The 26706-nt window shown below is 44.1% G+C and overlaps 1 protein-coding gene across 1 annotated transcript in view; it reads right to left on the reverse strand.

Annotated features, from left to right (window-relative positions):
• Positions 1–1869: 1869 nt before the first annotated feature.
• WNT2 (Wnt family member 2) overlaps positions 1870–26706 on the reverse strand; it is a 48333-nt gene continuing 23496 nt past the window's right edge. Inside the window, exons 4-5 of the mRNA XM_032761546.2 lie at positions 24291–24555; positions 1870–4853 (exon numbers count right to left, since the gene is read on the reverse strand). Of these exons, the coding sequence (XP_032617437.1) occupies positions 4624–4853; positions 24291–24555 (495 nt within the window). The 3' untranslated portion in view covers positions 1870–4623. The remainder of the gene's footprint in view (positions 4854–24290; positions 24556–26706) is intronic.

Genomic DNA, 26706 nt, shown 5'->3' on the forward strand with positions numbered 1-26706 from the left:
ATGTTTACAGAAAATGTAGACTTGTAAATAACAATAGTTCTTTGTAACAATCTGCATGACACTTTTATTAGCTAGTGGAAGTGGGAGGTTTGGTTAAACAGGAATCCATGTGAATATTGGGGGTAAGAAAGCTAGAGCTGGAACAACTATGATTTAAAAAAATAATAATCATGTTGGGTTTTGCAAACCACCTGTCACCTTGCTGATCCCCAGAAAAATGTAAAGAACAATCTCATGGATGAGTGAAAATTTTCTCAGCCTAGATAAGGAGAAGGTCAAAAGACGCACAGCTTAGCTGTCAGCTCGCACCAGCAGATTGCTTTTCAGAGGCTCAGTGTGGACCTGACAAAAGCTATTTACCAGCTTTGGAACTGGCAAGGTTTATTTGTTGAGTACAACTCTTGCTCTTAAGATAAGGAAACCCATGTTGAAGTACAGTAAATAGACACAAAAGAATGGTTCTGGTCCACTGGACACCCCTCTGAGCCTTTATTTTGAGAGTCGGCAAGAGGAGAGATGAATGTTTTTCAGCTGAGCGAGACAACAGCCCCGGGCCAGCTTTTAATAACCCAGAAGTAATAACAATACCCCAGCCTGAACAAGCCGGCCAGGAGAGCGCATGCACGGTCATGTTGTCCGCTTCTGAGACAGCCCTGCTTTAGGTCTGTTAGAGTTGATGTGAGGTTCCTTCATAAATTAATATGGCCTAGAAACGTCGATGTGAAACTGGATTTTCTGACTTTAAAGCTACCTTCTTTGAAAAAGAAATGTAATGCCTGATATTTTTTTCAGACTTTGTAATAATTCTAGTTAAAAAAAGAATACAATTGTGACCATTTCAAAACACCTCTTGAAATTAATATTGGCTGCCTGGAACAGAGCTACACAATAGGTGTGGACAATCTGAGCCATGGCTTCGGTCCCTGAGCCCGGTGGGCCTCATGATGGCTCAGGAAGTAGGTGCTGAATGTAGGGACACGGAAATGACAGCAGGAAGAAAGGTGGGGGTTACCAACAAAAGCAGAAAAAGCCACCGCCCCCCACCCCCCATTTTGTTTAAGAGACATAGTCTCACTCTGTCACCCAGGCTGGAGTGCGATGGCGCTATCTCTGCTCACTGCAACCTCCGCCTCCTGGGTTCGAGTGATTCTCCTGCCTCAGCCTCCTGAGTAGCTGGGATTACAGGCGCCCGCCACCATGCCCGGGTAATTTTTGTATTTTTAGTAGAGACGGGGTTTCACCATGTTGGTCAGGCTAGTCTCAAACTCCTGACCTCAAGTGATCCACTCTCCTTGGCCTCCCAAAGTGCTGGGGTTACAGGCATGAGCCACTGTGCCCGGCCTGGAAAATGCCACTGCCCTTGATCACCAAGCTTGGCCAGTCACCTGGCAAAAGTTAGCAAGTTCTTTCCCTCTCACGTCCCCTCCCATCATCTGGTCCCACCCAGATGCCACATGATAGATCCCTCTTTTCAGGTGTTTATTTCAATCTGGTGATACCTGGAGAAGGGAGAGCAGATAGCATTCTGGGGTGCCCTATGCCTCTCCTGCTTCCATTCTGAGACATCTGTAGTCCAGTAACATGCCAGAGCTCTCTCTCATCCCTGAGGGGCACAGAGCCAGAGCTTAGTGTGGTCACGGCACTGGGGACTAGTGTGCTTGAGCTTAAGCCACTTGAGTGGATAAATCGATCTCTTAAGGCAGAGCATTAACTCTTTCAGGCCTTGGGGGGCTACCCAAGATGCTGAAACTGAATGCACATTGACAAAGTGTGTTCCGAGAATACAGACGAATATCAGTCAGCACCATGAACCAACTTATAGAACCAAATCTGTTGAAGAAAACAACTTATATGCTCAGTCTCAGGGTCACGTGCAGATTATATTTTTATTGTAGAAAACTCCAGTGAACTAGTCTATGTCCTATTGTGGGAACTTTTTCAGATATTGTAGAAAATTAATGGACATTATCTTGGACCTAGAAAACTTCAATTTATAATAAGATTTTAATAAATAGGGAATTTATAAGGGGATTTCCCAATTATTTTGTTTTGGCTAATTTGTGCCATACATTCCCCTTAAAAGCCTCAGATAATTCAGAGTTTCAGTGTATTTCAGGTTCCTGGAATACTGATCCTCTACCAAGCTCTAAGGCAAAGGAGTTTAAAATTATCTTCATTTGTTTTGTAATTTTTTTCCCAAACAATAGACATTTCCTCTTTCAGAAGTAAAAGCCAGTATCAATATTTCATTCTCTTATTTTTCCCTCCTCAGTGGCAGGACCCACTGCCACTTGGCAATGGTTGCCATAATCTCCCTTATGGATTAGGACAATTTATGTAGGTTCCTACGTGGATATGCCTTGTCCCCTTGCTACTTACCAGGAGGGATATATCTCAGCATAAAAAGAATGTCAGATCTAAACATCCTGGGCATAAAAAAAGCAGCAAACACCCCATTGGAAGCTAAAATTATTTAAAATCCACTGAGTTAATTCTGGGAGAAACTAGTTTCATTTAATGGATAAAGTCCTACACTATCTCAAACACTCAGAGTGTGGTCCTATTTATGACGGAGCATTGGGCACTGCCTGATATGTGCACTGATCCCTTCGCCTCTCTTGGTCTCAATTTCCCCAAACTGAAGGAAGCTGAGATGTCTCCTAAGATCCTTTCCAATTTGAAACACAGCCTGGATTGATGATTTCACAGTTCATCTAGCAGGAGGAAGGGCTGATGGCTGTGGGACCCCCATGAAAGTGCCTTCGCACTCTCATGAATTCACACCAACCTTCAGTGTGACTGAAGACTGAGTAGCTGCCCACGTGCCTGGCCTTCTTCACACCAAGCTCAGAGCAGCTACTGTCATTCCACTGTTCCCACCATCCAAATCCATAGAATAAAAGGAGGAAAGAGAAACTTTGAAAAAGTTAGACAACAATTTGGGGGTTTGGGAATGAGGGAAAGGGGATGAATTCTGACATTTTTAAGAGGGCTGGAGGCAAATGTCAACTATGACCAAGTACTCTGGTAGGTTGTTTCCTACGAGTCTCAGTCTAAATGACCTTACTGTACAGTATTAAAGAATGAAGAAGCACCAATAATTTGATACCAGATGCATGTAATGAAATATCCTGTTAATGTAGCACTGTAAGGAAGTCATATACAGAATAAGAACCAAATTTTTCAAGAAGACGAGAAGTAGCTATTTCACCTTTCTTTCACTTAATATAAAAAAATGGTGCAGGCAGCCTCTCCATTTTCCCTGAATGTCATCTTTTGGCTGATGGCAGAAGCCAACCACTATTTGCATACTGATGCTCCCATAATTACAGTTGAGTCCCTTAAACATAGTCTCCAAGTTATGACTTGTTTGCAATATAATATAACAGAGTTACCAACTTTATAAGCAATGCTATGTGTCATTTGCTTTAGGCTACAGTAGCACATCATCTTGTAAGCATCAAATAAATACAATTAAATATGACAGGTCTTTAAACTGGGCTTGAAGGGTGATGGGCATTAGCAGACGGCGGACATGGCCGACTTCTTTCAGGCATCTGCTTATTGTAAGGTCGCCCAGGCATGAGTTAGCTCTGGAAACCTCTCTGTCAGCATTTTAGTTCACCAATCTTGTATCCCCAAAATTTTCATCCTTCAAGTCATTTCAGTTATGAGATTCCATGGGTCACATGCATAATATGAGATAGGAATTTTATTCTCCCTTTTTTTCTTGATCTGTACAGATATATTTCTGATATTCCATCCACTACATTATTTTCCACCATATTCACCCAATAGTTACAGAATATTGCCAGACCATTCATCTTCTTTTTAATTCCCTTCAGATTCTAAGTGAGAAGGAACTCTCATTCCCTAAAGATTTTTTATATCAAGGGGACAGTAATGCAAAGCAATCCCTTTCTGAGGCTTTTGCTCTTACAAAGATACAACACACCACAGTACCAAAGGACACATGTCCCCACCTTGTTACATCAGATTTTAATATGGCAATAAATGCCTTGAAAAATACACATTTTAAACTTAAAAGGGTATTGAAAGCCATTCTTCTCCAGGTAATTACCAATTACCCCTAGGAGTGGTAGCTGTAAAATCACTTCATCAGACAAAAGTCTTGGTCTTTTCAAAAATTAAAGTTAAGTCGGGGCAGTTGATTCTGCTTTCTTTACTGTTCCCATCTGAGAGAAGTATGGAATTTCTTAATTGGGACCATTTGTGGGAAGACATTGAGAAAGCTCCTTTGAGACACTTTTTTTTCTGCTTGGCCAACTGCTCTAGAAAGAAGAAAAGTCGAGGTGGGTAGAGACAGTGGTCTGGGCCCACCACCCTCCCGGTTGAACAGCCTGTCATGCTATTTCCAAAGAGAACTCACCAGGAAGGGAGATGACCGCAAAACACCAGGAGATGGATAGAATAGGGTAGGCTTTAGGTGCAGCATGTGGCCCCCCGTCCTGGGGCCCCCAGGGAGGAAGAGGGGGCTTCTGTTGAGACAAAGGCCACATGCCTTAGGAAATATCCCCCCAGAAAGAACCCGAAGGTCCAGTGTTCTTGCAGATCCAATGGAGTCCTTGTAGAAGGGAAGGTGGACGGTGACGTCTGCTGGGGTCATGTAGGGGTTGTCCAGTCAGCGTTCTTGGGGGCCTTGCATGTGTGCACGTCCAGAGCTTCCAGGCAGTCCTGACAGCGCACAGCGCAGCACCAGTGGAACTTACACCCACACTTCGTCATCCGGGTGACATGGGAGGTGTCGTAGCCTCTCCCACAGCACATGACTTCGCAGCTGTCCATGCCCCGGGAAGTCAGGTTGCACACACGGCCTGCTGTACCCAGGGAGCCTGGAAGACAAGCCAGGGAGTGTTACTGAAAAGGTCTGGGTGGAATCCAATATGCCTCCAGAGGAGGAGTCACGAGGTCCATCCTCTAGGACAGAGCCCTGACCCTCTCTCCCTACAGCCTCATGCCATGTGTGCAAATCCCATTATGCCAGCTGCAGAGAGTGCAGTGGTGCTGAGAGGGCCGAGTCCCAAAAAGGTGATCATGAAACTTTGGATTTCCTTAGATACCCTGAATCCAGCTCTCCCACTTCTGAGTTGGATCGACTTTTCAGATTATCCTTACCCAGCCTTGAATTTAAGGATCCTTGATCGAGCAGAGCCAGATCAGAGTAAAAGACGGATCTATCCTGGCTCCCTCTCCCTACGTCAAACCACATTAAGGAAGCAGTGTCCAAGGTTAGCTCTCTTGAAATTTGTCAGGGCATGGAGCCCTCAAAGGGAGGGAATTTTATCTCCCTAGACCTGATTACACTGGCTTATTAGAAAGGGAATAGAACTCTGGTTCTGAAGAGGAAACATGGGCATCATTTGTGTGAGACCCTGGGGAAGGAGAAAGGCCCCACCAGGTTTATCATATTAACTGTCTCTCCTGCTACAGTTTAGCAGGACATATAGATGTGTGTGAGGTCCCGGGTGAAGCCAGGATTCAAGGCCTTCAATAAACAAAATTGGCATAGAAAATCTGCTAGGAATTACCAATGGAACATTGTCTTAGTTAATCAGGGTGATGTTTGCTAAATGGCAATCCATATTTAGGTATTTGTTTCTGAAAAATAATTTTAAAGCTAGAAAGCCTATTCATTTACTCTACTTTGGGGACGCACTCAGAATTCTTTTATAAGCACATTATCAGACAACAGAACAAAGCGTGGTAGACATTTTGGGAGAGTATGCTTGGCTTAGCATGATCCTTTCTACTTCCTCCCCCACATAGACGGCCACCTGGCAGCCATGTTGTATAACATCACCCTGCTCACTGGTGACCAATGATTGGACCAGGGGCAGTCATCTGACTTGTGCTGGGCCAATCAGGTAAATTCCCTGTTGATTTGTGATTTTGACAGAGATGGTCACTATTGCCACTTAAAAACTCAGTTGCTGTTGGCAGCTGTACACCATGGTGAGGTATGTGGACGCGAGAAGGTCCACAGAAAAATAGAAATGAAACAAATGTACAGTGACAGTGAAGATAAGACATGGAAAGAAATGCTGCTCAGATCCTGAACTATTTTCTGGTTCTGCTTCCATTTCTTCCTGAGGCATGACTGCATTCCAACATTTGAGTTCCTAGAGACTCTGTATCCTTATAAGAAGCTTCCCCTTGTGGCTTAAACTGTCCCAGTTTTATTGCTTGCTATCAACAATCCTACCTAATTGATAAACCTAGAGAAGCTAAATTCTTATTTAAAAAACAAAACAAAACCACTTATATCAGGATGAAAAAGACAGTGACTTAATTCATTTTTAGTTTCTCCATCATTTAACTAGGAATGTCTTCCTTTTGATATCTCTGACAATGCCTCGTGACTGTCTCTCTGTTTATCACAGTCCGCTCTGTGTTGGAATTATCTACAGAAATGTCATGTTGCCCTGCCTGTTCAGGATGACCAGGGAAGCAGCAAGGTTCAAGCAGGGCACGGGGTCAAGAAGAGGAGAGGGTGGGGCAGCGCTTGGTCAGAATGATTGGCGGCGGAGAGCAGGAAGACTGGCCGGGGAACTTCATGAGGACAGGAAGGATGGCAAAAGGCCGGGGTCAGGGTGGAGGGTGGGTCAGCCAGGGATGGCTCCGAGCCTGCATCGTGCTGAAGAAGCATGGGGTTAGAAGAGGCAGCAGCTCAGCTTGGATTCCAGGCAGCCATCAGGACAGTCCTCAAAATTTACTGATTATGCAGAAAAGACTCACTGCCAAATGCTGCCTCTTCACAGCACACCCATTATTTCATTCAGTAAACATTTAGTGAACACAAACATGTGTAAGACACTGTGCCAGCTGCTTGGGGCTTGGGGGACAAGGGAGAATAAAATAAATAGGACCAAGTTCCTATTCTCAGTGAACCCTCTATATGGCGCAGAGTTAAATATGTAAAGAGATACTTCCACTACTTTGGGTTGTTTGATTTGCTAAGGACCTACTGTAACCCACAGTACAGTCATGTGCAAAGCACCACAGCAAACAGAGCTCAAAGACAGTCAAATGAGGTTATTTAGAGCTTGGACAATCAGAGTTCAAATCCTAGATTTGCCATGTATCAACTGTGTGGCCTTGGGCAAGTTACTTAAACCTGTTAAGCTTCAGTTTCCTCCTGTGCAAAACTGGAATAAAAATAGTTCTTTCATCATAGAGCTTTTGGTGAGAACATAATGAGATAATGCATGAAAGTGCCTGGCATAAAATAAGTGCTCAATAAATGTTAACTATTCATGTCTTCATCTAGCAAGTGTTTATTGAGTGACTACTATGTGCTAGGCACAGTTCTGCGAACATGGGATATATCAGAGAACAAAAACGAAGATCCTGCCCTCAGGAGCTTATGTTCTAAGGGCATGAGCCAAGCATATTATAATAGTGATATTTCTTGGTATTAATAGTAGCAAATAGGATCCATCAACTGCAGTTTTACAGAGGAGGTAGCATTAGAGATAGGCGTAAAGGATGACTAGAAGATTTGCAGGTAAAGAACGGGGTAAACAGCAACCTGGGCAAGATAGAACCTTCTGGCAGAAATTCTGAGGGCAAGTTCACAAAAGACTGCTGATCCAGGGAGGGTATTAGGGACAATGAGCACAGAAAGGGAGGCTGGAGCAACAGGTTAAAGGGTCTGTTGTTGTCGTTTGAGACAAGGTCTCATTCTATCACCCAGGCTCGAGGGCAGTGGCACGAACACTGCTCACTAGAGCCTCGACCTCCTGGGCTCAAGGGATTCTCCCACATGAGCCTCTCAAGTAGCTGGGACTACAGGCACACATGACCCCATCCGGCTAATTTTTGTATCTTCTATGGAGACAGGGTCTTGCCATGTTGCCCAGGCTGGTCTCAAACGCCTTGACTCAAGTGATCCTCCTGTTTGACCCCCACCAAAGTGCTGGGATTACAGGCGTGACTCACACGCCTGGCCTAAAGGGTCTTTATGCCATGCCGCAGGTTGATTTTTATTACAAGGTGGGTGGTGGACCTGTCTAGACCTTTAATTCTGAAAACTATGTCGCGAAGGTAAGTCTGGAAGAGCAGCTTAGGGCAGGGAGGAGGGCTGTTGGAACAGTCTAGACAAGAGATATTGAGTGAAGAAACAAGCAGGACAAATATATGATTGGCTGAAGAGGGTAAACCACTAGAACTTGATGACTCATCGAATTAAGGAGTAGAAGGGAGTGTCAAGTAGGAAAAGACTAAAAAAAAGTTAATTTGGCTGCTCACCGAGGAGGTAACTGGCGCCCTCGATGACAGTAGTTTCAGTGGATGATATAGATGAATGTGGTGGAGGAGAGGACATGGGGACAGCGAGTGTAGGTAAAGTTTTCAAGAGGCTTGGTGATGAAGAGGACGAAAGACAGTAGGGCCGAGAGTGGTGATGAGAGCAAGGGTAGGACTTTAAGATTGTTTTAGGCCATTAAGTTTTCTGGTGGTATGTTTTGCAGCAGTAGATATCTGCACAAGGTTTTCATTTCAGATTAGGTTTTCATGTACATAAAGTACAAAAATGGGAAAAACTAGTCATTGCTATTAAAGTCAGGGAGCTGATTTTACTTGGGGAATAGAGAAAAAGAGCGTGAGACATGCCTCTGGAATACTGGGCCCCTTCAGGTTCTTGATCTGGGCACAGGTCATGTGGGTGTGTCCATTTGTGAAAATTCATTGTGCTGTACACATGGAATGTGGGCACTTTTCTGCATTTCATATTTCAATAACAAGAAGAAGGTGGTAGAGGAAGAAGAGAAGGGGAGGGAGGAGAAGGAAGAAGGGGAAGAGGAAGAAGGGAAAGAGGAAGACAAAGAGGAGGAGGAAGAGGAGAAAGAGGAGGAGAAGGAGGAGAAAGAGGAGGAGAGGGAGGAGGGGGAGGAGGAGAAAGAAGAAAAAGGAAGAGGAGGAGGAAGAGAAGGAGGAAGCAATGGTGGCATGTGCCAAGGCCGGGAAACAAGCAAAGCTCCGCAACTTGTGAGGAGCAGGAAAGTGTTCCCTGTGGCTGGTGTACAGTACTCAAAGGGGAGAGTGTCAGGAGATGGGGCTGGAGGGGTGAGGGGAAGCTGTGTTGGGAATGGTCAAGGGGTTTAAACTTGAACTTGAGGGCAACAGAATGCTATTAAGGGCTTTCACACAAAAGGGCGACATGTTCTGATTTGTGTATCAGAAGGATCTCCAAGGGTGTGGGGCTGGAATGAAGTGGAGGGGGCTGGAGTGAGGACAAGAAGACAAGTTAGAGACCAATACAGACTCTGGGCAGGACATGAGTGGCCTGGATTAAGACAATGGTAGTGGGAATTGGAGCGGTTACTAGAGTCAAGAGAAGGTGAGGAGGCAGGACCTGTGGGACATGGTGACTGAGTGGAGACTGGGGGAGGATGGGAAAAGTCAAGAAGGTTTCTCAGGTTCTGGCCTGAGTGACTGTTGGTGCTATTAATTCCCTGACGTGGGGGACACTTGGTTAGGGGTCAGCTTAGAGAAAAGATAATGAATTCAGTTTTCAACAGGTTGAGTTTGCTGTGACTGTGGGGCATTCAGGTAGAAATGTTTGCTGAAAATACTCTCTGGGACTCTGGAGAGAGGTGGGCATGAAAACTCAGGTTTAGAAATCTTTTGCGCAGTGGTGGTAACTGAAGCCAGGGGTGCGAATGAGACCCCCAGTGGGTGTGAAAAGTGCTCTCACTTGGCATCCCAGAAGTGACTCTTAATTTTTACTTTTTTGTTATTGTTCATATGCCCTGAGCAGCAGTAAACATTCTTCCCTTCTATTGATCTGTATTTATCAAAATGAGAATACTGTACCATGCATTAGAATTCTTTATCTGCTGTAGGGCTTTGGGCTTAAGGGGGCCAGGATAAGGAGGTGAAGTGCCTCGTTCCTGATTCAGACTGTCGGTCTGTCACTGAAATCTAACGTGGTGGTCTTTCTTTCCTGAGTGGCTTACAGCCTAACGAGGTTTGAGCTTGTGGTCTGACTCAGCCTTCTGTAATGGTCATGGTGTCTTTTGTCCCCCATATGCAGAAAACTGAACCAGACTGTCTGAACAGAAGGATTGCTCAGTGTAGTGACCTCAACACCATCAGAACTCAGAGACAGGAGCAGACAAAGCTATGACAATTGACAAAAGCTGAACTCAGAAGTGGTTTCAGTAAAGGGAACAAAGATTCTGGCAATGAGATGTCTCAGTAGTTCCATGTTCGGTTATAAAATGCTGGAAAATGCAATCTGAACATGCCACTCTCCACCAGCTGCCCAAACAGGGCATAATGAGGGCCCAGAAGATGGAAAATGAGAGAGGGTTTTTGAGGATTGAGAGCCACTGATGAGAGAACAGCAGGGAGGTCGCAGCCTGGGGCTGTGACGGGCCCCCCTGAGGCATCGGGGCACCAAGGAATGGGCCAACTGGGAGGGGAAGGGTGGTCCCTGCAGCTGGAAGGGAGGATGAGGCTGCCTAGTGATGGATGACAAATTGGCCCTGTTTGGGGGTTTGGATCTAATTAGATTTAATGACAGGCTATAGGGCAGAAGGGCAGTTTTGACACTTGCTGTCATTTTAGCAGAACATAGAGCCATTTCATAAAAACCCTGAAAAGAGCATTTCCAGAGTGTAGAATCTATACAAAATCACTGGCATTACTTTCCCCTTAACGGATTACAATAAAGACTCATTATTATCAATAGCAGTAGGGCCATACTGTTCCATTGGTCTTTCCAAAACAGAAAGCATCACCATTACGTTTCCAATAAAATATAAGAACCAAGAGTATGCAGGCCGGGCGTGGTGGCTCACGCCTGTAATCCCAGCACTTTGGGAGGCCAAAGCGGGTGGATCATGAGGTCAGGAGTTCAAGACTAGCCTGACAAACAACGTGAAATCCCATCTCTACTAAAAAAAAATACAAAAAAATTAGCCGGGCGTGGTGACTCGTGCCTGTAATCCCAGCTACTTGGGAGGCTGAGGCAGAAGAATCGCTTGAACCCAGGAGGCAGAGGTTGCAGTGAGCTGAGAACGTGCCACTGCACTCCAGCCTGGCAACAGAGCGAGACTCCTTCTCAAAAAAAAAAAAAAGAAAGAAAGAAAGAACCAAGAGTATGTGTTTGTGTGTTTTAGTGAAAAGGAGCCACTGACTTTTACCATCTGCCTATTTGTTTAGTTCTAAATCTTTGGGACACATACTTTTAGATGTTTTTTCTCAAATAATATACAAACTTGTTAACTGAGTCACTCACCCTTGCTTGGGCCACAACAGGAACCACTGCGGAAACAAACCCAGCTACATCTATCAGCCTTAATCCCATAAGGGTGAGTTTTCACGTTTTCCAAGCTGAATGGAGTGAAAGTTCATTCATCCTTTCTCACTTTTTTTTTTCTCATTCCTTCTTCTTCTTTCTTCCTTTCCCTCTATCTTCTTTTCACTCTCTTTCTTTTCTTTCTGTTCACAACTGGAGCCAATATTTATGGAGCACTTATGTGACCTAGGCCCCATGCTAAGCATTTTGCCTGCATTATCTAATTTAATTCTCATAAGCTTATAAGGAAGGTACTATTATTATCACCATTTTGGAAATGAGGAAATGGAGATTCAGGAAGATTAAGTAACTTGCCCAAGATCACATGGGCAGCTGGTGGCAAGGACAAGATTTGCAAGCAGGCTTGCCTGACTCTAGAGCTCAAGCTCTTGACAGTTGTGACATTCTGCCCTTTGCCAAGTGCCCAGTCCTGGTGCCCGGCCAGGCACCAGAAAGCAGACTGCTTTATAACATTATGTGACCAGTGCAGCAGCATCTTTCCCGTACTCTCTTCTAATTCTTTTATCAAATGAGTAACTTGCAAGGGTCCTGACATGTAACTTTTTGGGGAGAGGGCCTTTTTCTTCAGCTCGTGATATACTGTAGACAATTAAAACACATAAAGTTATATAAGAAACTGAAAAAAGGCTGGGTTAACATGGTGTCAGTTGCTCATGCTGCATGTTTCCTATACTAATATTCCTACTGGATGCCTGTAACCTTTAAGAGAAATGAGAATAATTTGTTTGCGATGCCAGGATGCATGTCTCCAAATTATGTGTGCCCTCAAGGTGGTTTTAATATGTCACTCATGTGGCCAAGGCCGAGGACATTGAGCCCTCTCTAGGCAGAACCTTCTGGTTCAGGGAAGCCAATAGCATCAATTCGTATCTCATCAAGAATATAATTACTCAGTCTGATCATCTACCTAACTCTTCAGACTTCATTTGAAGATTCTCTGAGCCATTCCCAACAACCACCTTGATCTTTATAGGACAAATATTTGTACCACGCTGTATCTACAAAACAAGTGTAGCTGGCTCTTAAAAATACTCCAAAAGAGACATTTTAAAAATAGTTTCAATTACTGATCCTATCATTAGAGTCTCCCAAATTGATACTTTAAAAGCATAAACATATATTTGGATGCTTCACATTTAACATGTTTGTTCTACAAATTCATTCATATTGGTTTATAATGTTATTTCTTATTGCAGTTTGATTTACGTAGTTCACCTAAGAGGAAAGTGACAAGTTGGAAATTCATTTCTCTGACTTCCTTTTGCTTTATATTTGTGAAGTGTCCCCAGGATGTGTGGCCTGCCTGAGTCCAGAGCCCAACCCCCAGACACAGAAGGTTGCAGACTAGAAACTTCTTGTCATCTTTATACCAAACAATTGTGAGATCATCGTCCTAAACCCAGTGTCTGTAAGATCCAGGCAGAGTCGTTAAGGTTTGGCAATGTCTGTGCTGTGGGAAGGAGCTGCTTCCAGCCAGATGGAACTTTTGCTTGCCCATATGTATTGTCCTTATCCCGACTCTCACAAGAGCTCACAAATGCATAAGATTAAAAAAAGGACAAAGAATTAGAGTTTCTAAATCACATAAGTTTGGGACCATGTAACACTTTTGGTGAGGCAATGCCAAGGGAACTTTACAGAATTGAGCATCCCATCTCTAGAGCTATAAAATTAATAATGGAGTCAGGGTTCCCAGTGTAAAAACATTTCTGTCTCCACTAACATGCATTTTGCTGACAGCAGAGGAGGAACAGAGGGGTTTTTGCTAATAGTTCCCAGACCCATACCTCTGGGACCTGGAGGAAGGGCTCCCTCCTCTCTCAATCTCCCTCTCTCTCTCTCTCTCTCTCTCTCCACCCTTCTCTCCCTACTCTCTCTCTGTCTCTATCTCTCCCTCTCCTCCTCACCTCCTTCTCCCCCCATCCCCTCTCTCTGGATAGGCCTGTGTCTGGAAATTCCTGCCACTCCAGGATGACAGAGGCCCATATGTTGACTATTAGGGCATAAAGCAAGATTCACTTAAGCCTGTCATCCAATAGGCTGTTTCTCCTCTGGTTGACTTACATGTTGTCATTAATGACACAGATTTATTGAGGGAACAAAAGTATGTTAAAGAGCAAATGTTAGAGACCGCACATTCATCCACCGGTCAGGCTCACCCCTTCCTCACATTTGGACTGCACAGCTTAAGCTACATAGGAAAGACAGTATCTTCACTTAGATGATTTTATTCAGTGTTTTCATAAGTTGGAAAAGTTTGACTGGCACAGGAAAGCATGTCCCATTAAATTAGCAAATCTTATAATGGAATTAAAGTTGTTGTGGTCAGACTCTGTGAGGCTTTCCATGTCTGGCACTATATAGCCTACTCAAAGCTATTTCCCACTGTCCTCCACCTGTACCTGCTAACTAGGGTATCTCTTCACTGTCCCACTGAGGTGACTTTCTGATGTCACAGTCATGTAGACCGTTTCCTCATAAGAGTTACTCTCAGCCAGGCACGGTGGCTCATGGCTCATGCCTGTAATCCCAGCACTTTGGGAGGCCAAGGCAGGCGAATCACAAGGTCACGAGATCGAGACCATCTTGGCCAACATGGTGAAACCCTGTCCCTACTAAAAATACAAAAATTAGCTGGGCGTGGTGGCGTGCCTGTAGTCCCAGCTACTCGGGAGGCTGAGGCAGGAGAATCGCTTGAACCCAGGAGGCGGAGGTTGCAGTGAGCCAAGGTCGTGCCACTGTACTCCAGCCTGGGCAACAGAGCGAGACTCTGTTTCAAAACAAAAACAAAAACAAAAAGTTACTCTCATCTGCTGCATTGGCCTTTCCTGTAACTCCTTCCATCAGAAGTCTTCCCATCCTTCCAGATTCAGGCCTACTTCAGCATTTTCTGTACAGCACTTTCGGTCTGCCAGCCCAGCTAACCTCCTTCATTAGGCCTGCAATGCACATCATGCCACAGGGCTCATGCACTGTTTGGAAATATTTGATCATTTTTCATGCATCTTGTCTCCCCAGGGACAGGGGTTGGGTCTTATGCTTTCTTCTATATACTGTGTAGTGCTCAGGTGGTCAACACATACGTGTTGATTTATTAAATATTACATTAAAAATAGTGTCTTAAAAATTTAGATCAAGGCCGGGTGTGGTGGCTCATGCTTGTAATATCAGCACTTTGGGAGGTAAAGGTGGGCAGATCACTTGAGGTCAGGAGTTCAAGACCAGCCTGGCCAACATGGTGAAACCCCATCTCTACTAAAAATACAAAAATTAGTTGGCTGTGGTGGTGGGCACCTGTAATCCCAGCTACTTGGGAGGCTGAGGCAGGAGAATCGTTTGAACCCAGAAGGCGGAGGTTGCAGTGAGCTGAGATTGGGCCATTGTACTCCAGCCTAGGTGACAGAGCAAGACTCCGTCTCAGGGAAAAGAAAAAAAAAATTAAGATCAGCCTTCCTTTTGCCTGATGAGGGCACATTTCTCCAGGGACTGGTCACCCAGTCTTCAGGTACCATGGTGGCAGCAGACCAGCTAAACCTTGGCTCTGTTCAAATGATCTTGCTTGGTATATGGAAAACACATACCAAAAACGTGGTGCATTTTTAAATGATAGAAATTAAAAATGACAAGAAAGTTTGTGGTATCAATTTAAGGTTCTGTTATTGCAAACTTAATTAAATTTAGTTAATAATTAATTCATTCACTTACTGAATCAAAATAATCTTAGAAATTGTTAGATGAAACAGCCATTTCTTAAGAGACCCAGAGAAGTTAATTTGCCCATTAGTCCAATTGGAGAAATAGTAATATGCAGCAATCTGTGGCACCAAAGTCTCCTTATAGATCACACAGGGCTCTTTCCCTAATAATGTGAAATTTGCATATCTTTAAAAAAGAGATTTACCAGTACAAAATAGGTGTCATGGGGAAAGCTTAAATGGAGTAAGCAAATTTGTTATTTTAAAGTATTTTAAGGTCATCCTTTTGTTTGCAACACATTTAATTGGTAATTTGAAATGAGTAGTTTCTATTTCCAAAATACAAAGATAAAAGGACATCTATTTGGTAAAGTATTTGTCAGTAGTTCAAACTATGTCAAAGAATTAGAAATAAGAAAATAAACATTTTTTTCCTGAAAAAAAAGTATCTTTTTTTAAGAAAAAAAATCCTTTTTTCAGTATTCACAATTCAGTCTGATTACCACTGTCAATTCAAATTAGGGCACATTCTAGTGTATCCTAAAAATATAGTAATTCTACTAAGTTTGTATTTTAAAAATAACACAGATTTATAGATTATGCCTACAACATCAAAGAGCATTGGATGTGAAAACTATTTTTGCTGTGTTAATACGAGAATTAGGAACTACTCAGGGAGGCCACTGATAGTAGTGAGTGAAAAATGCCCCTCCAAGAGTAAAAGAACTGAGTCTCTGCTGCCGGTTAAAAGCGATAGATATAGTCTGCTGATGCATTTGTTCACTTGAGACTTTTTTTCTTTTCTTTTTTTTTTTTTTCGAGACAGAGTCTCGCTCTGTCGCCCAGGCTGGAGTGCAGTGGCGCAATCTCGGCTCACTGCAAGCTCCGCCTCCCAGGTTCACGCCATTCTCCTGCCTCAGCCTCCCAAGTAGCTGGGACTACAGGCGCCCACTACTACGCCCGGCTAATTTTTTTGTATTTTTAGTAGAGACAGGGTTTCACCGTGTTAGCCAGGATGGTCTCGATCTCCTGACCTCGTGATCCTCCTGCCTCGGCCTCTCAAAGTGCTGGTATTACAGGCGTGAGCCACCGTGCCCGGCCCACTTGAAACTTTTTATCTCCAGGGGAATAGCTAGGCAAGCAACATCTGAAGCTCCATAAATGCCTCATGAATGCGCCTGAATATGAGGAAAAATTCCACTGGACACTTAAGCTTAAATGGGAATTTTCATAGGCTGTGAGTTAAAAGCTAAGCAGTGCTGGGTGGAGACGTGCTTAGTAATCCCCTTCAAAGGAACCAAGTTATCTTTAAGCTATGAAGCAGCACTAACACACAGAAGAATGCAGCTAATCTTATGAAACTATTTTTTTTTTTTATAATTTGCCATTCAATTCACTTCAACACATGTTTGTGTACTAGGAGTTGGGGAACTAGTGAGCAAGGCAGATACAGTTCCTGCCGTCACAGGATCCTCAGTGGACTCCAATGGTACAGGCAGGTCACAAACACATGTTTATACAAATTCGCTATACACACTGTGGCACATGCCGTGCACAAAAAACATAGCTCTGTTTGGATCTAGCAGTTGGTAGTGGGGATGGAGAAGCAGATAGGTCCTTGACACCTTTAAGAGGTCCCAGTGGTAGCCGGGATGATGGAGGTGACAAGGAAGGAGTGTAAGGAATGGCTCGCAGGTTTATGCTTGACCCCGGAAGTGCGTGGCAGGCAGTACCATTTTCTGAGATGAGGAGGGCTGGGGGAAAACAAGTTTCAGGGGACGGGGCAAATAAGGAGTCTAGTTTTGAGCAGAAGCAGGTTGATATAATTGTATGAAATCTGGGTGAAGCTGTCAAGCAGGGAATTGGATACAGGATGATGGTACAGAAGGCAGACTAGGACAGGGACAGCATTTAAAACCATAGAAACGGAGAGACCAAACCAGGGAGAAGGTACAGAGAGAGAGCAAAGAGGGTTCAGACAGCCTGGAAGATCTTCAAAATTTGGAGAAGGAGAAACTAGCAACTGAAATCAGAAAGGAGCAGTTACTGGAGCAGGAGGAAAAGCAGGGAAGTGCGTTTATAGAGTCAAGGAAATAAGAGTGTTTTGGGAAGGAGAGAAAGGCTAATTATCCTATATGCCACTAAGGAGTTTGAAAAGAGGGCTCAATGGATGGTAATTAATACTAATTCTACAGCATCATCAATAACTACCCATGAAAATGGTGACTTATAAGCCTCAGTGAAACATTTTTTTCTACAATTCTCTTCTGGTCTAGCTATCTTAGCACCTTTTAGATATCAATTCATGAATTTCTGTAAGTCTCAAAGCAGAAGGAGACGAATAACTTATTCTTTACCTTGTCAAAATGACATATGTAAGATAAGACCTTGTAACAGAGCAATGCAACAAGGACTGAAACCTAAACACCACCACTTTCCTGCCCCAGCGTGAGGGTTCTCCAGCACCTAGACCGTGTCCCAGTGCCTGGCTTACTGCTTCAAGGACCATGAAGTCGATGACACCACAAGAGTAAGGACTGAGTCTGTTTTCCTCAACCCCGCATTCCCAGTGATTATAGGAGTGTCTGGCACATAGGAGGATCTCAATGAATATTTGTGCAGTGAAGAAACGAGGGACTTGAGATGTACTGGTTAGAACTTCACATGTTAGTATCTAAGTAAGAGCCACCCATTGCTATTGGCTGACATATTTTGAATCATGTTTAATCATTAAAAACATGTTCCCTTGCTTTTAATCAGCTGGTGGGACACAATCCCAGCATTCATGAGCTTCTGCAAAGTAGGCCACACCACTGGGCATGAGAGAACACCAGTCTCTGAAAACCATGATTGGGATTGTGTACCCATGGGTTCTGAGTTCTGTTTGCCAAATATGATTTATGTGCGGGAAAAATGTGATACCTCGGTGCTTACACCATTCACAGCCTGGAGTTGTCAACTGGGCTTTTGGGTTTTTTGCAGGCAACAAATTAAACAATGACTGAGCTCCGTTTGTTTTTTGAACTTGACTGGAGAAGAGGTGGAGGGTGGCTTGTTTCCTGCAGTGTGAGAGGAGACCTCAGGGTGACCTCTGGCCCAGGTCAGGGTTTTTACATCATAACTAGTGAAAGTGGCCTGTGATTAGGTGCAGACGCATTCTCTGGAGGGGAGAGCGGCAGCATTCCTCAGTTAGAGATGAACCTATCTCTACCTTAAGGGCTTCTTTGATTTACAGATGCCTGGAGCAGTAACCAGAGTAGATAACTATAGAGCCACCAGGATACTCATCCCAGACAGTCCAGCTTCCAAGATCTAGCCTCCAATTTGGCCTGCAAAATGTCACATGCACAACATCACACGGTTGTACGTACTCTTCAATTCTGAGCTGCATGGGGGGAGTAATTATAGTTGAACCTCAGAGCACTCGCTTTCTTCAATTGAAGACTAAAGGAAAATGTCTTTTGCTGTTGTTCTTGCCATAATAATATCTTCCTTAATTGGTTTTTAAGCTTACTATTTCTTTTCTCTTTTTTTTGAGACAGTTTCACTCTTGTTGCCCAGGCTGGAGTGCAATGGTGCAATCTCGGCTCACCACAACCTCCGCCTCCCAGGTTCAAGCAGTTCTCCTGACTCAGCCTCCCGAGTAGCTGGGATTACGGGCATGCGCCACCACGCCTGGCTAATTTTGTATTTTTAGTAGAGACGGGGTTTGTCCATGTTGGTCAGGTTGGTCTCGAACTCCCAAACTCAGGTGAGCCGCCCTCGTCGGCCTCCCAAAGTGCTGGGATTACAGGCATGAGCCACTGCACCCAGCCAGTTTACTATTTCTTAGGAGCAATCAAAGGCATTGACACTTTTGAAAATTGGAGGGGCTTGTAATTGAAAAGGACTTCAAGGCAACCTAACCAAAATGTGAGTAAAGCTTGATTCTGATTACTTTTGACCTCCCTTCTTTGTGGGCACCTCACCCCATAAAGTTCCCATGTCCTCATGCTGCCTCTTCATCACACAGGACCTACTCCTAACCACACTCACACACACACACACACACACACACACACACACACACACACTGGGACGTAAGTGGCACAGTGAGAAAGGTATGGATTTTTTTTTTTTTTTTTTTATTCTAACTTAAAGGCCATGCCATCTTGGGCAAGTTAAGTAACTTTTTGGAACCTCACTTTCCTTCTCTATAAATGAGGTAATTGCCTTGAAGAGTCAGAGAATATGCACATAAGGTGTGTAGCACAGGGCCTGACTCGCAGCAGGAACTCAACAAATGTTCTCGCATCCTTCTCCAGCTAGGTCTGTCCCCATCCAGGAATAACCTGGGGTCTCAACTCTGCAATTTTTCTCATCAAAGTTCACCAGCCCGGTAGTGTTATTTCAGGACTTCTCTAGAGGCTGACTTGGTAACTGCTGTCAGTAAAAGCTTTGATGGCTGAAATAATTTTGTTTATTTGCGGTCAAAGAGGGTTCCTGAGGATGCTGGCCTAGAAGTGAAAGAATGACTCTCTTACACTGGGCAAGCCATGGTGGGAGATGTTTTTTGGGAGAGGTTTATTTAGAGTTATCTAGTTTTCCTTAGCAAGAAATCAAGTACTCAAAAAAAACAAAACAAAACAAAACAAAAAAACTCATGTCTCCCTGAATTTCTTCTTGCCTAATAATTAGGGAAAATTAGGAATCATAGGCTACCTAAATCACTGATTTTTCAAACTTTGAGGTGTTTAAGTTTGAAAAGCTTGTAGAGGCAGCACCAGTGGACTCAGCCACTTGGGAGGCTGAGGTGGGAGGATCACTTGAGTTCAGGAGTCAGAGCCTGCAGTGAGCCATGATGGTGCCACTGCAGTCTGGGCAACAGAGCAATAAAAAAAATTAAAATGATGAAAAACAGAAAAACTTATATAATTTCGGGAACAGCTCCCTAAGATGCTGGTTCAATAGGTTTCTGAAGAGCCATTTCTTTTGGAAAAAAGTAGACCAGACCTGTAGACTGCATCAGTTGCACAAACCTAATTGATAAAACAAGCCAGCTCACATCAGTCAACAAGCTACCTTGGACAGGAAGCAGTTGCTGACCAGCAAGAGTAAAGCCAGTCAGTTCCAAATACTGATTCCCTAATGATGTTCAACCTGCCCACCACCATCGCTTCCCCAGTGCTGGCAAGTAGAAGGCGCCCACTAAGTTGAATATTAAATGTGCATGATTTAAAAACAAAAGCAATGATGGAAAGCAAAGAAAGAAGCAAAACCAAACAAAACAACCACAACAAAGTAGGGTGAGCAGTATGCGATGTAATGTCAGGAAGGGTTAATGCTGATTTTAAAAGAGAAAATGAAAAACAAGAAATTCTATATTAATTACTTGATTTAAATTTGACTGCAAACTTTTGACTTGTTTTGGAGCCTGGCTATCCCAGGATGATAGCCCATTTTGAACATGTGAGAGTTTCGTTTACCAGAAAACAGGCCTTTCCTAATGCAATAGGATTTTTAGCACGGTGGGGTTGGGGGGCCTTGGTAGTGTCCTTCCTCAATAATGTGTGCATGCTGGTGGCTCTTCAGTGCAGACTGAGAAGATGACACACTGACCCAACACCTTCATTTGGAGAAGAGAGAGGCTCCCAGATCCCACTGAGTTAAAGGCAGAAAGCCCCCTTCTTACAGGTCTTAGATTCTCTGTTACACCCCCTGCCTCTACTAACCAGAGGTTAGAGGACACTCCAGGATGACTCTGTTCTCTCCAGGATGACTAACTTGCTAGAGCACATGCTACAGAAGTTTCTAGTAGAAAATGGCCAGGATAAAACCTCAACTTCATTTATTTTTTATTTTTTAGAGATGGGGTCTCTCACTATGTTACCCAGGCTGAGTTTGAACTCCTGGCCTCAAGTGATCCTCCCGCCTCAGTCTCCCAAGGTGCTGAGATTATAGGCGTGAGCCATCGTGCCTGGCCAAGCCTCATCTTTAAAAAGCCATTGGTCACATAACCAAGAGCAAGACCCTCAGCAGCCATATGGGTGGAAGCGGGTTTTCTCAGATAAAACCTGCATCTCATACATCTCATACATGTGGCTAATTGCATATGACTCCAAATATATACAATAAAAAATTTTTTAACTATCTGGATTTGTGCTTACATAATATCAAATATCCTAAACCATATTTTTACTAAAATAATCATCTGATGGTCAACAGAATTAAAAAGAAATATTGCAAGGTTTGCATCAACCACTTTGGCATTTTCTTAGGCTCAGCCAAAAAGGACATTAACTAAGTACAGTTCAAATAATTTATAAATAATCTAGGAATCTTACTGGAAATCTGATCCAATATATTGGAACTGGCAACTAAAAAAAAAAAAAAAAAAGAATAGGGTAGATCTTGGTTAATCAACACCAACTGAGAACTAATTTCATATTTTTTAAAGTCAGATAAGCTAAATTTGTCTAAGACAGAAGATAGATAAGAGAGAAAATAAGTTATATAGCTTCCTTCAGAAAGCCAGTACCTGCAGCTGTGTGCAGCGAGAGGCAGAGTAAAATGGTTGTTGAAAAGACAGCCACAGCCAGGTGCGGTGGCTCACGCCTGTAATCCCAGCACTTTGGGAGGCTGAGGCAGGTGGATCACTTGAGGTCAGGAGTTCGAGACCAGCCTGGCCAACATGGTGAAACCCTGTCTCTACTGAAAATACAAAAATTACCCAGTCATGGTGGCTCATGCCTGTAATCCCAGCTATTCAGGAGGCTGAGGCAGGAGAATCGCTTGAACCTGGGAGGTGGAGGTTGCAGTGAGCCAAGATCGTGCCACTGCACTCCAGCCTGGCCACCAGAGCGAGACTGTCTCAAAAAAAGAAAAGAGAAGAGAAGAGGAGACGAGACGAGACAAGACAAGACAGCCAGGCTCAGGTTTAAGTCCCTGCTCTGCCTCTTACCAACCACAAGTGGGTAGGGAAAATCTTTAACCTCTTAGAGCTTCAGTTTCTGAAAGAGTTGAAAAAGCAGAGTACGCAAGAATAACTTAGTAACTTGAAGAAGCAGCAGGGATTAGATTCAGAATCACCTCTGTGGGGTAAAAAAAAATATGGTCTATATTTCATTGACAAAAAATGTCATACTTGTTATACCTAAGGCAGTACATATTCCTCAGGTACACCAGCCTGCTTCCCTGTGCAAACTGCTTCAATCCAAAGAACCAGAAAAGACATGCTGGGGAAGAGGGTCCTCTTATATTTGAAATAAGGTTTTTGCTCCCCAAGGCCTTTTCACATATGTGTTCTTGGAGGCAGGCAGGGGCAAGTGTCTAATGGGTCAAAGCACAGGCCAAGGGATCAGACATCCACCCTTTCCTACTAGTGAGATCGTGAGCAGATCATTCACTTTTCTTATCTGTACAATGGAGAAGGTGATATCTAGGGTTGCTTATCTGACTTAAAAATAAGATGTGAATGTGGTTCTTGGTTGATGTTGATCATCTAGGAGCCACCTCTTATTCAATTTTTTTTGGTTAGTAACAAGTTTCAATGTATTGCTGTCATAGGGCTGCTGTAAGGATCCTACTGTAGGGATAAAATAAGACCATGTGTGCAAGGATCTCAGCCCAGTACCCAGTGCACAGGAGTCAATGCATAGGACTTCAATGATCAAGACAGCAGCACCTCCATGCTCAGTGTGAGGAGGCTGAGGTTAAACAGCTAGTGACTGGTAGAGGGGGGTCAGACCCCTGGGACAATCCTGTATCCAAGCACAGGTTTCATGGTGATTTGGCTATAACTTTGGCCTGACAGGTAGGATGACTTGTTAGAGGTCCCAAAGCATGTCAGGAATGCAGTGAGGCACAGCATCTGGTCCTCTGTTCAGTTGTCATTAATCCCTGGGCTGCATGTAGCAACCTGCTCAAATGCTGCAGAGAACTAGCTCATCAAACCATGAAGGCAATTCAACCACTCAGGGGCAAAAAAAGGCTTTGGCTTCCTTGTGACATTCCCTGGTAACCTTGCCTCTTGGTCAATCTAATTGACAGCTGGCTGCCATCCATACCATTTTATTGGTGCCTCTGCAATTATTTTGAAATTTAAAAAAATCAGACACTAAGAGGATTTTTTTTTCTGATAATGAATTCCTTTGCATTCTACCAGGTCTTAGAAATTGACTTGGGCTGTGGACTCCCATCACGTCTTATGAATTTAGACTTGTACTCATTCTTATTTTGCACTAGAATCTTTACAAAGAATGAGCTAAACCTGGAGCTCAGGGTTGATCAGGAGGAGTGAGTGGTAGAGCATGAACATGTGTAAACCAGATAGGTGGGACAGCTGCAGTGTTGAGGCTGACAGCTGTTCTTTGAGGGATGGAGAAGGTACCATCTGGAAGGGAATGGTGTGGCTTTAATAAATGAAGGGCCTCTGACACAGCCTTTATTATACACTGCCCACCTATAGCCAAGAGAGTGGGGATAAATTCTTGCTTTTTATCTTTGGCAATTTCTAAGCATATTGAAAAGGGCAGGGAAGGTGAAGTAGGGCGGATTTCAGAAGAGTCTAAATTTAAAGCCCTGGGACCATTTTCCACAGTCACAGTGGTGGGATTTAATGTATCGTGCTCTCAGCTTCAGGATCACATGAAAGATGCTGGGCTGCTCTCCCTAGTGTGCATAGTCCACTAACTAGGAATCTGCTCAAGCTGAAGAATTTTGCTAATCTGCATATCTTGTCTTTTTGCCCCGTACATTGTGGGGTTTCAATTTTTCCAGAATCAGTGCACTGTCAATACATTTCTCCAGCTGCTTAGGAGAGCTCTCTGTGCAGTTTCTTTTCTTTTCTTTATTCTTTTTTGGAGATGGAGTTCACTCTGTCACCCAGGCTGGAGTGCAGTGGTGCGATCTCAGCTCACTGCAACCTCTGTCTCCTGGGCTCAAGCGATCCTCCCACCTCAGCCTCCTGAGGAGCTGGACCACAGATGCGCACCCAGCTAATTTTTTGCATTTTTGGTAGAGATAGAGTTTCACCATGTTGCCCAGGCTTTTCTCGAACTCCTGAGCTCAAGCCATCTGACCATCGCAGCCTCCCAAAGTGCTGGGATTACAGGCGCCACCGCGCCCGGCCCTGTGCAGTTTCAATAAGAATGATAAGGATCATGAGCTTCGAACCTAAAGAGAGCAGGCTGAAAATACAGAACCTCATTTAAATTGTGGAGTATCAATTGTTGAAAGAATTAGGTGCTATGAAGAAAGTCTTTTGAACTTACCTGCCTCTCGGTCCCTGATACAGTAGTCTGGAGAATTCTCAAAGTACACGAGGTCGTTTTTTGTTGGCTTCTTAAACCTCTCGTTAGCCACAGTGAAACCTGTGCCATCCTGGTTCATGACCACCTGGATGGCCCCATTGTACTTCCTCCAGAGATAATCGCCCGTTTTCCTGAAGTCGGCCATGGCCAGCCAGCATGTCCTGAGAGTACATGAGCCGCTCACCCCGTGGCACTTGCACTCTTGTTTCAAGAACCGCTTTACAGCCTGCCGAAAAAGACGGGCAAGTTCAGTGAGGTGGCTTTGAGCAGGTGACACATGCTACAACTCTCCTTACCTCCCAGCAATCCAGAAGTGACTCTCAGGATGCTGGATCCTGGGGCGAGTGACGGGGAGATGTTGAAGCATTGCTTGTCACTTGTTAGCCACATTAGCCACCTGCCTTGACTGTAGCAGGCAGGGACAGTGGGTGGAGAGGGGAGGGATAGCACCTAACTGTGTACCCCCTGGCTATCAGTATAACAGAAACCTCACTATTTAACAGGGCATGTGGCCAGTTAGAAGAGTGAGAGATTGAATTATTTTCTAAATAAATAGAGCTTTATTATATTAAAAATGTATACTATCCGATTAATGCTGTCCAGTTTAAAATAAAATAATATAAAAATGTATGCTATTATGCAAATTAAATTAACAAAATAACGGCTAAGTCTGAATCCTTCAATAAACCAATCATAGTAATTGTACTACAGCAATCCTGTGCTACTGTATTTATTTTGCAGATGGCCGAGAAGCAAGGCTGAGAGAGGTGGAAGCACTCGCCCAAAGTTACACAGCCAGGAAAAGACAGAGCCAGGCTGTACTGCAAAGTCAGTTAGTGAACCTGAGGCTGACAGTAACTTGGGGAGATTCAGCTTAGATGGCAGGGGTGGGTTTGCTCTGATCTTTCTTAGAGAAGAAGCAAAGGAAACTGGGACAAGCTCATCTCGGCTGGCTCCCAATACGGAGACCCCTTTTCTGTGGGTGCGAGGCGTGTGGAGAGGAGAGGGGACAGGTGGGCCTGAAACTTCCAGGGAAGCTTCTGTTTTGTTTTAATGAGCCAGCAGAGCTGCACTTTCCCCAAAGCAATTTGGTGAGAGTTATCCTGCCCTGGCCCATTTTCTCCTTTGCTCACCCAAGTGAACAGATTATTAGCACTCATGGTCCTCACAACTTTGATCTACTGCTCTTCCCATGGTATAGGTGAGGAACCAGGGATGGGGAAGGCAGGTGACTTGCCCAAGCTCAGTAATAGGAATTCACTCCCACTCTCCCCAGGTCGGGCCTTGACACTAGGTGTTTTTCCCACTTTACCCCCACCTCTGTTGTGGATGGGGCACCCACTGCGTTTGAAATCTGTCCTCCTCAGCACGAGCCAGCCCTGGAGGGCAAGGATGGAGGAGTGAGCAGGAAGCATGTGCTTAGCTTGGCTCTCCCAGTTACAGGGACCTGGGCGTCTTTAAAGGATGTCTTAGAATGAACTTCCTCTTTGGAATTACACTGCCCCGTGCACCCCACCCCCATCTTTATATTATGAGTGTTTGGTAGGAGGCTCACAGGATGGCCTGGATGGCAGACCTCTGCCACAGACACAACCCTGGGAGTGCCATCTGGGCTCCACCACTCTGCCCCATGTGGCTCTCACCTGTCCAGGAGCTGTCCCTCCTAAGATCTTGGAAAGCACCACACAAAACTCACTCCACATCAAGTACTTAGGAATTAAATAAGAATGCTCATTCTTCCAAGTTTATTCTTTTTAAATCTCAGTTATTTAATCATAAGTAATATTCCTAGCTTTTAAAATGACAGGAAATATTACGGATCCTCCTCTTCTTTCTTTTTTTTTTTTTTTTGAGACAGAATCTCACCCTGCTGTCCAGGCTGGAGTGCAGTGGTGTGACTGTAGCTCACTGCAGCCTTGAACTCCTGGGCTCAGGTGATCCTCCTGCCTCAGCCTCCTGCATAGCTAGGACTACAGGTGCATGCCACCATGCCCAGCTAATTTTTAAAAATGTTTTGTAGAGATGGGGGGTCTCACTGTGTTGCTGGGGCTGGTCCCTAAGTCTTGAGTTCAAATAATCTTCCCATCTCAGCCTCCCAAAATGGTGAGGGATTATAGGTGTGAGCCAATGCATCTGGTCTGCCCTCCCTTTCTAGTATTAAATTTCCAGATAGTAAACTTCAAAACTGATATTTTTACATAATTAATTGGAGAATTTACATATCAATTTAAAAATGGATCTTAAAAATAACATTATAAATCCTTAAAAAAATGTGGTGGTAACAGACAGGATCATCTGTGCAACCTCCTCCCTTCCTTGCTAACAGTTTTTGTTCAGGTGTTGGGCAGCCTTGTGTTACAAAGGACTCCTGACCCCA

This window comes from Hylobates moloch, unplaced genomic scaffold (assembly GCF_009828535.3).
Source record: "Hylobates moloch isolate HMO894 unplaced genomic scaffold, HMol_V3 SCAFFOLD_1, whole genome shotgun sequence".
NCBI lineage: Eukaryota > Metazoa > Chordata > Mammalia > Primates > Hylobatidae > Hylobates > Hylobates moloch.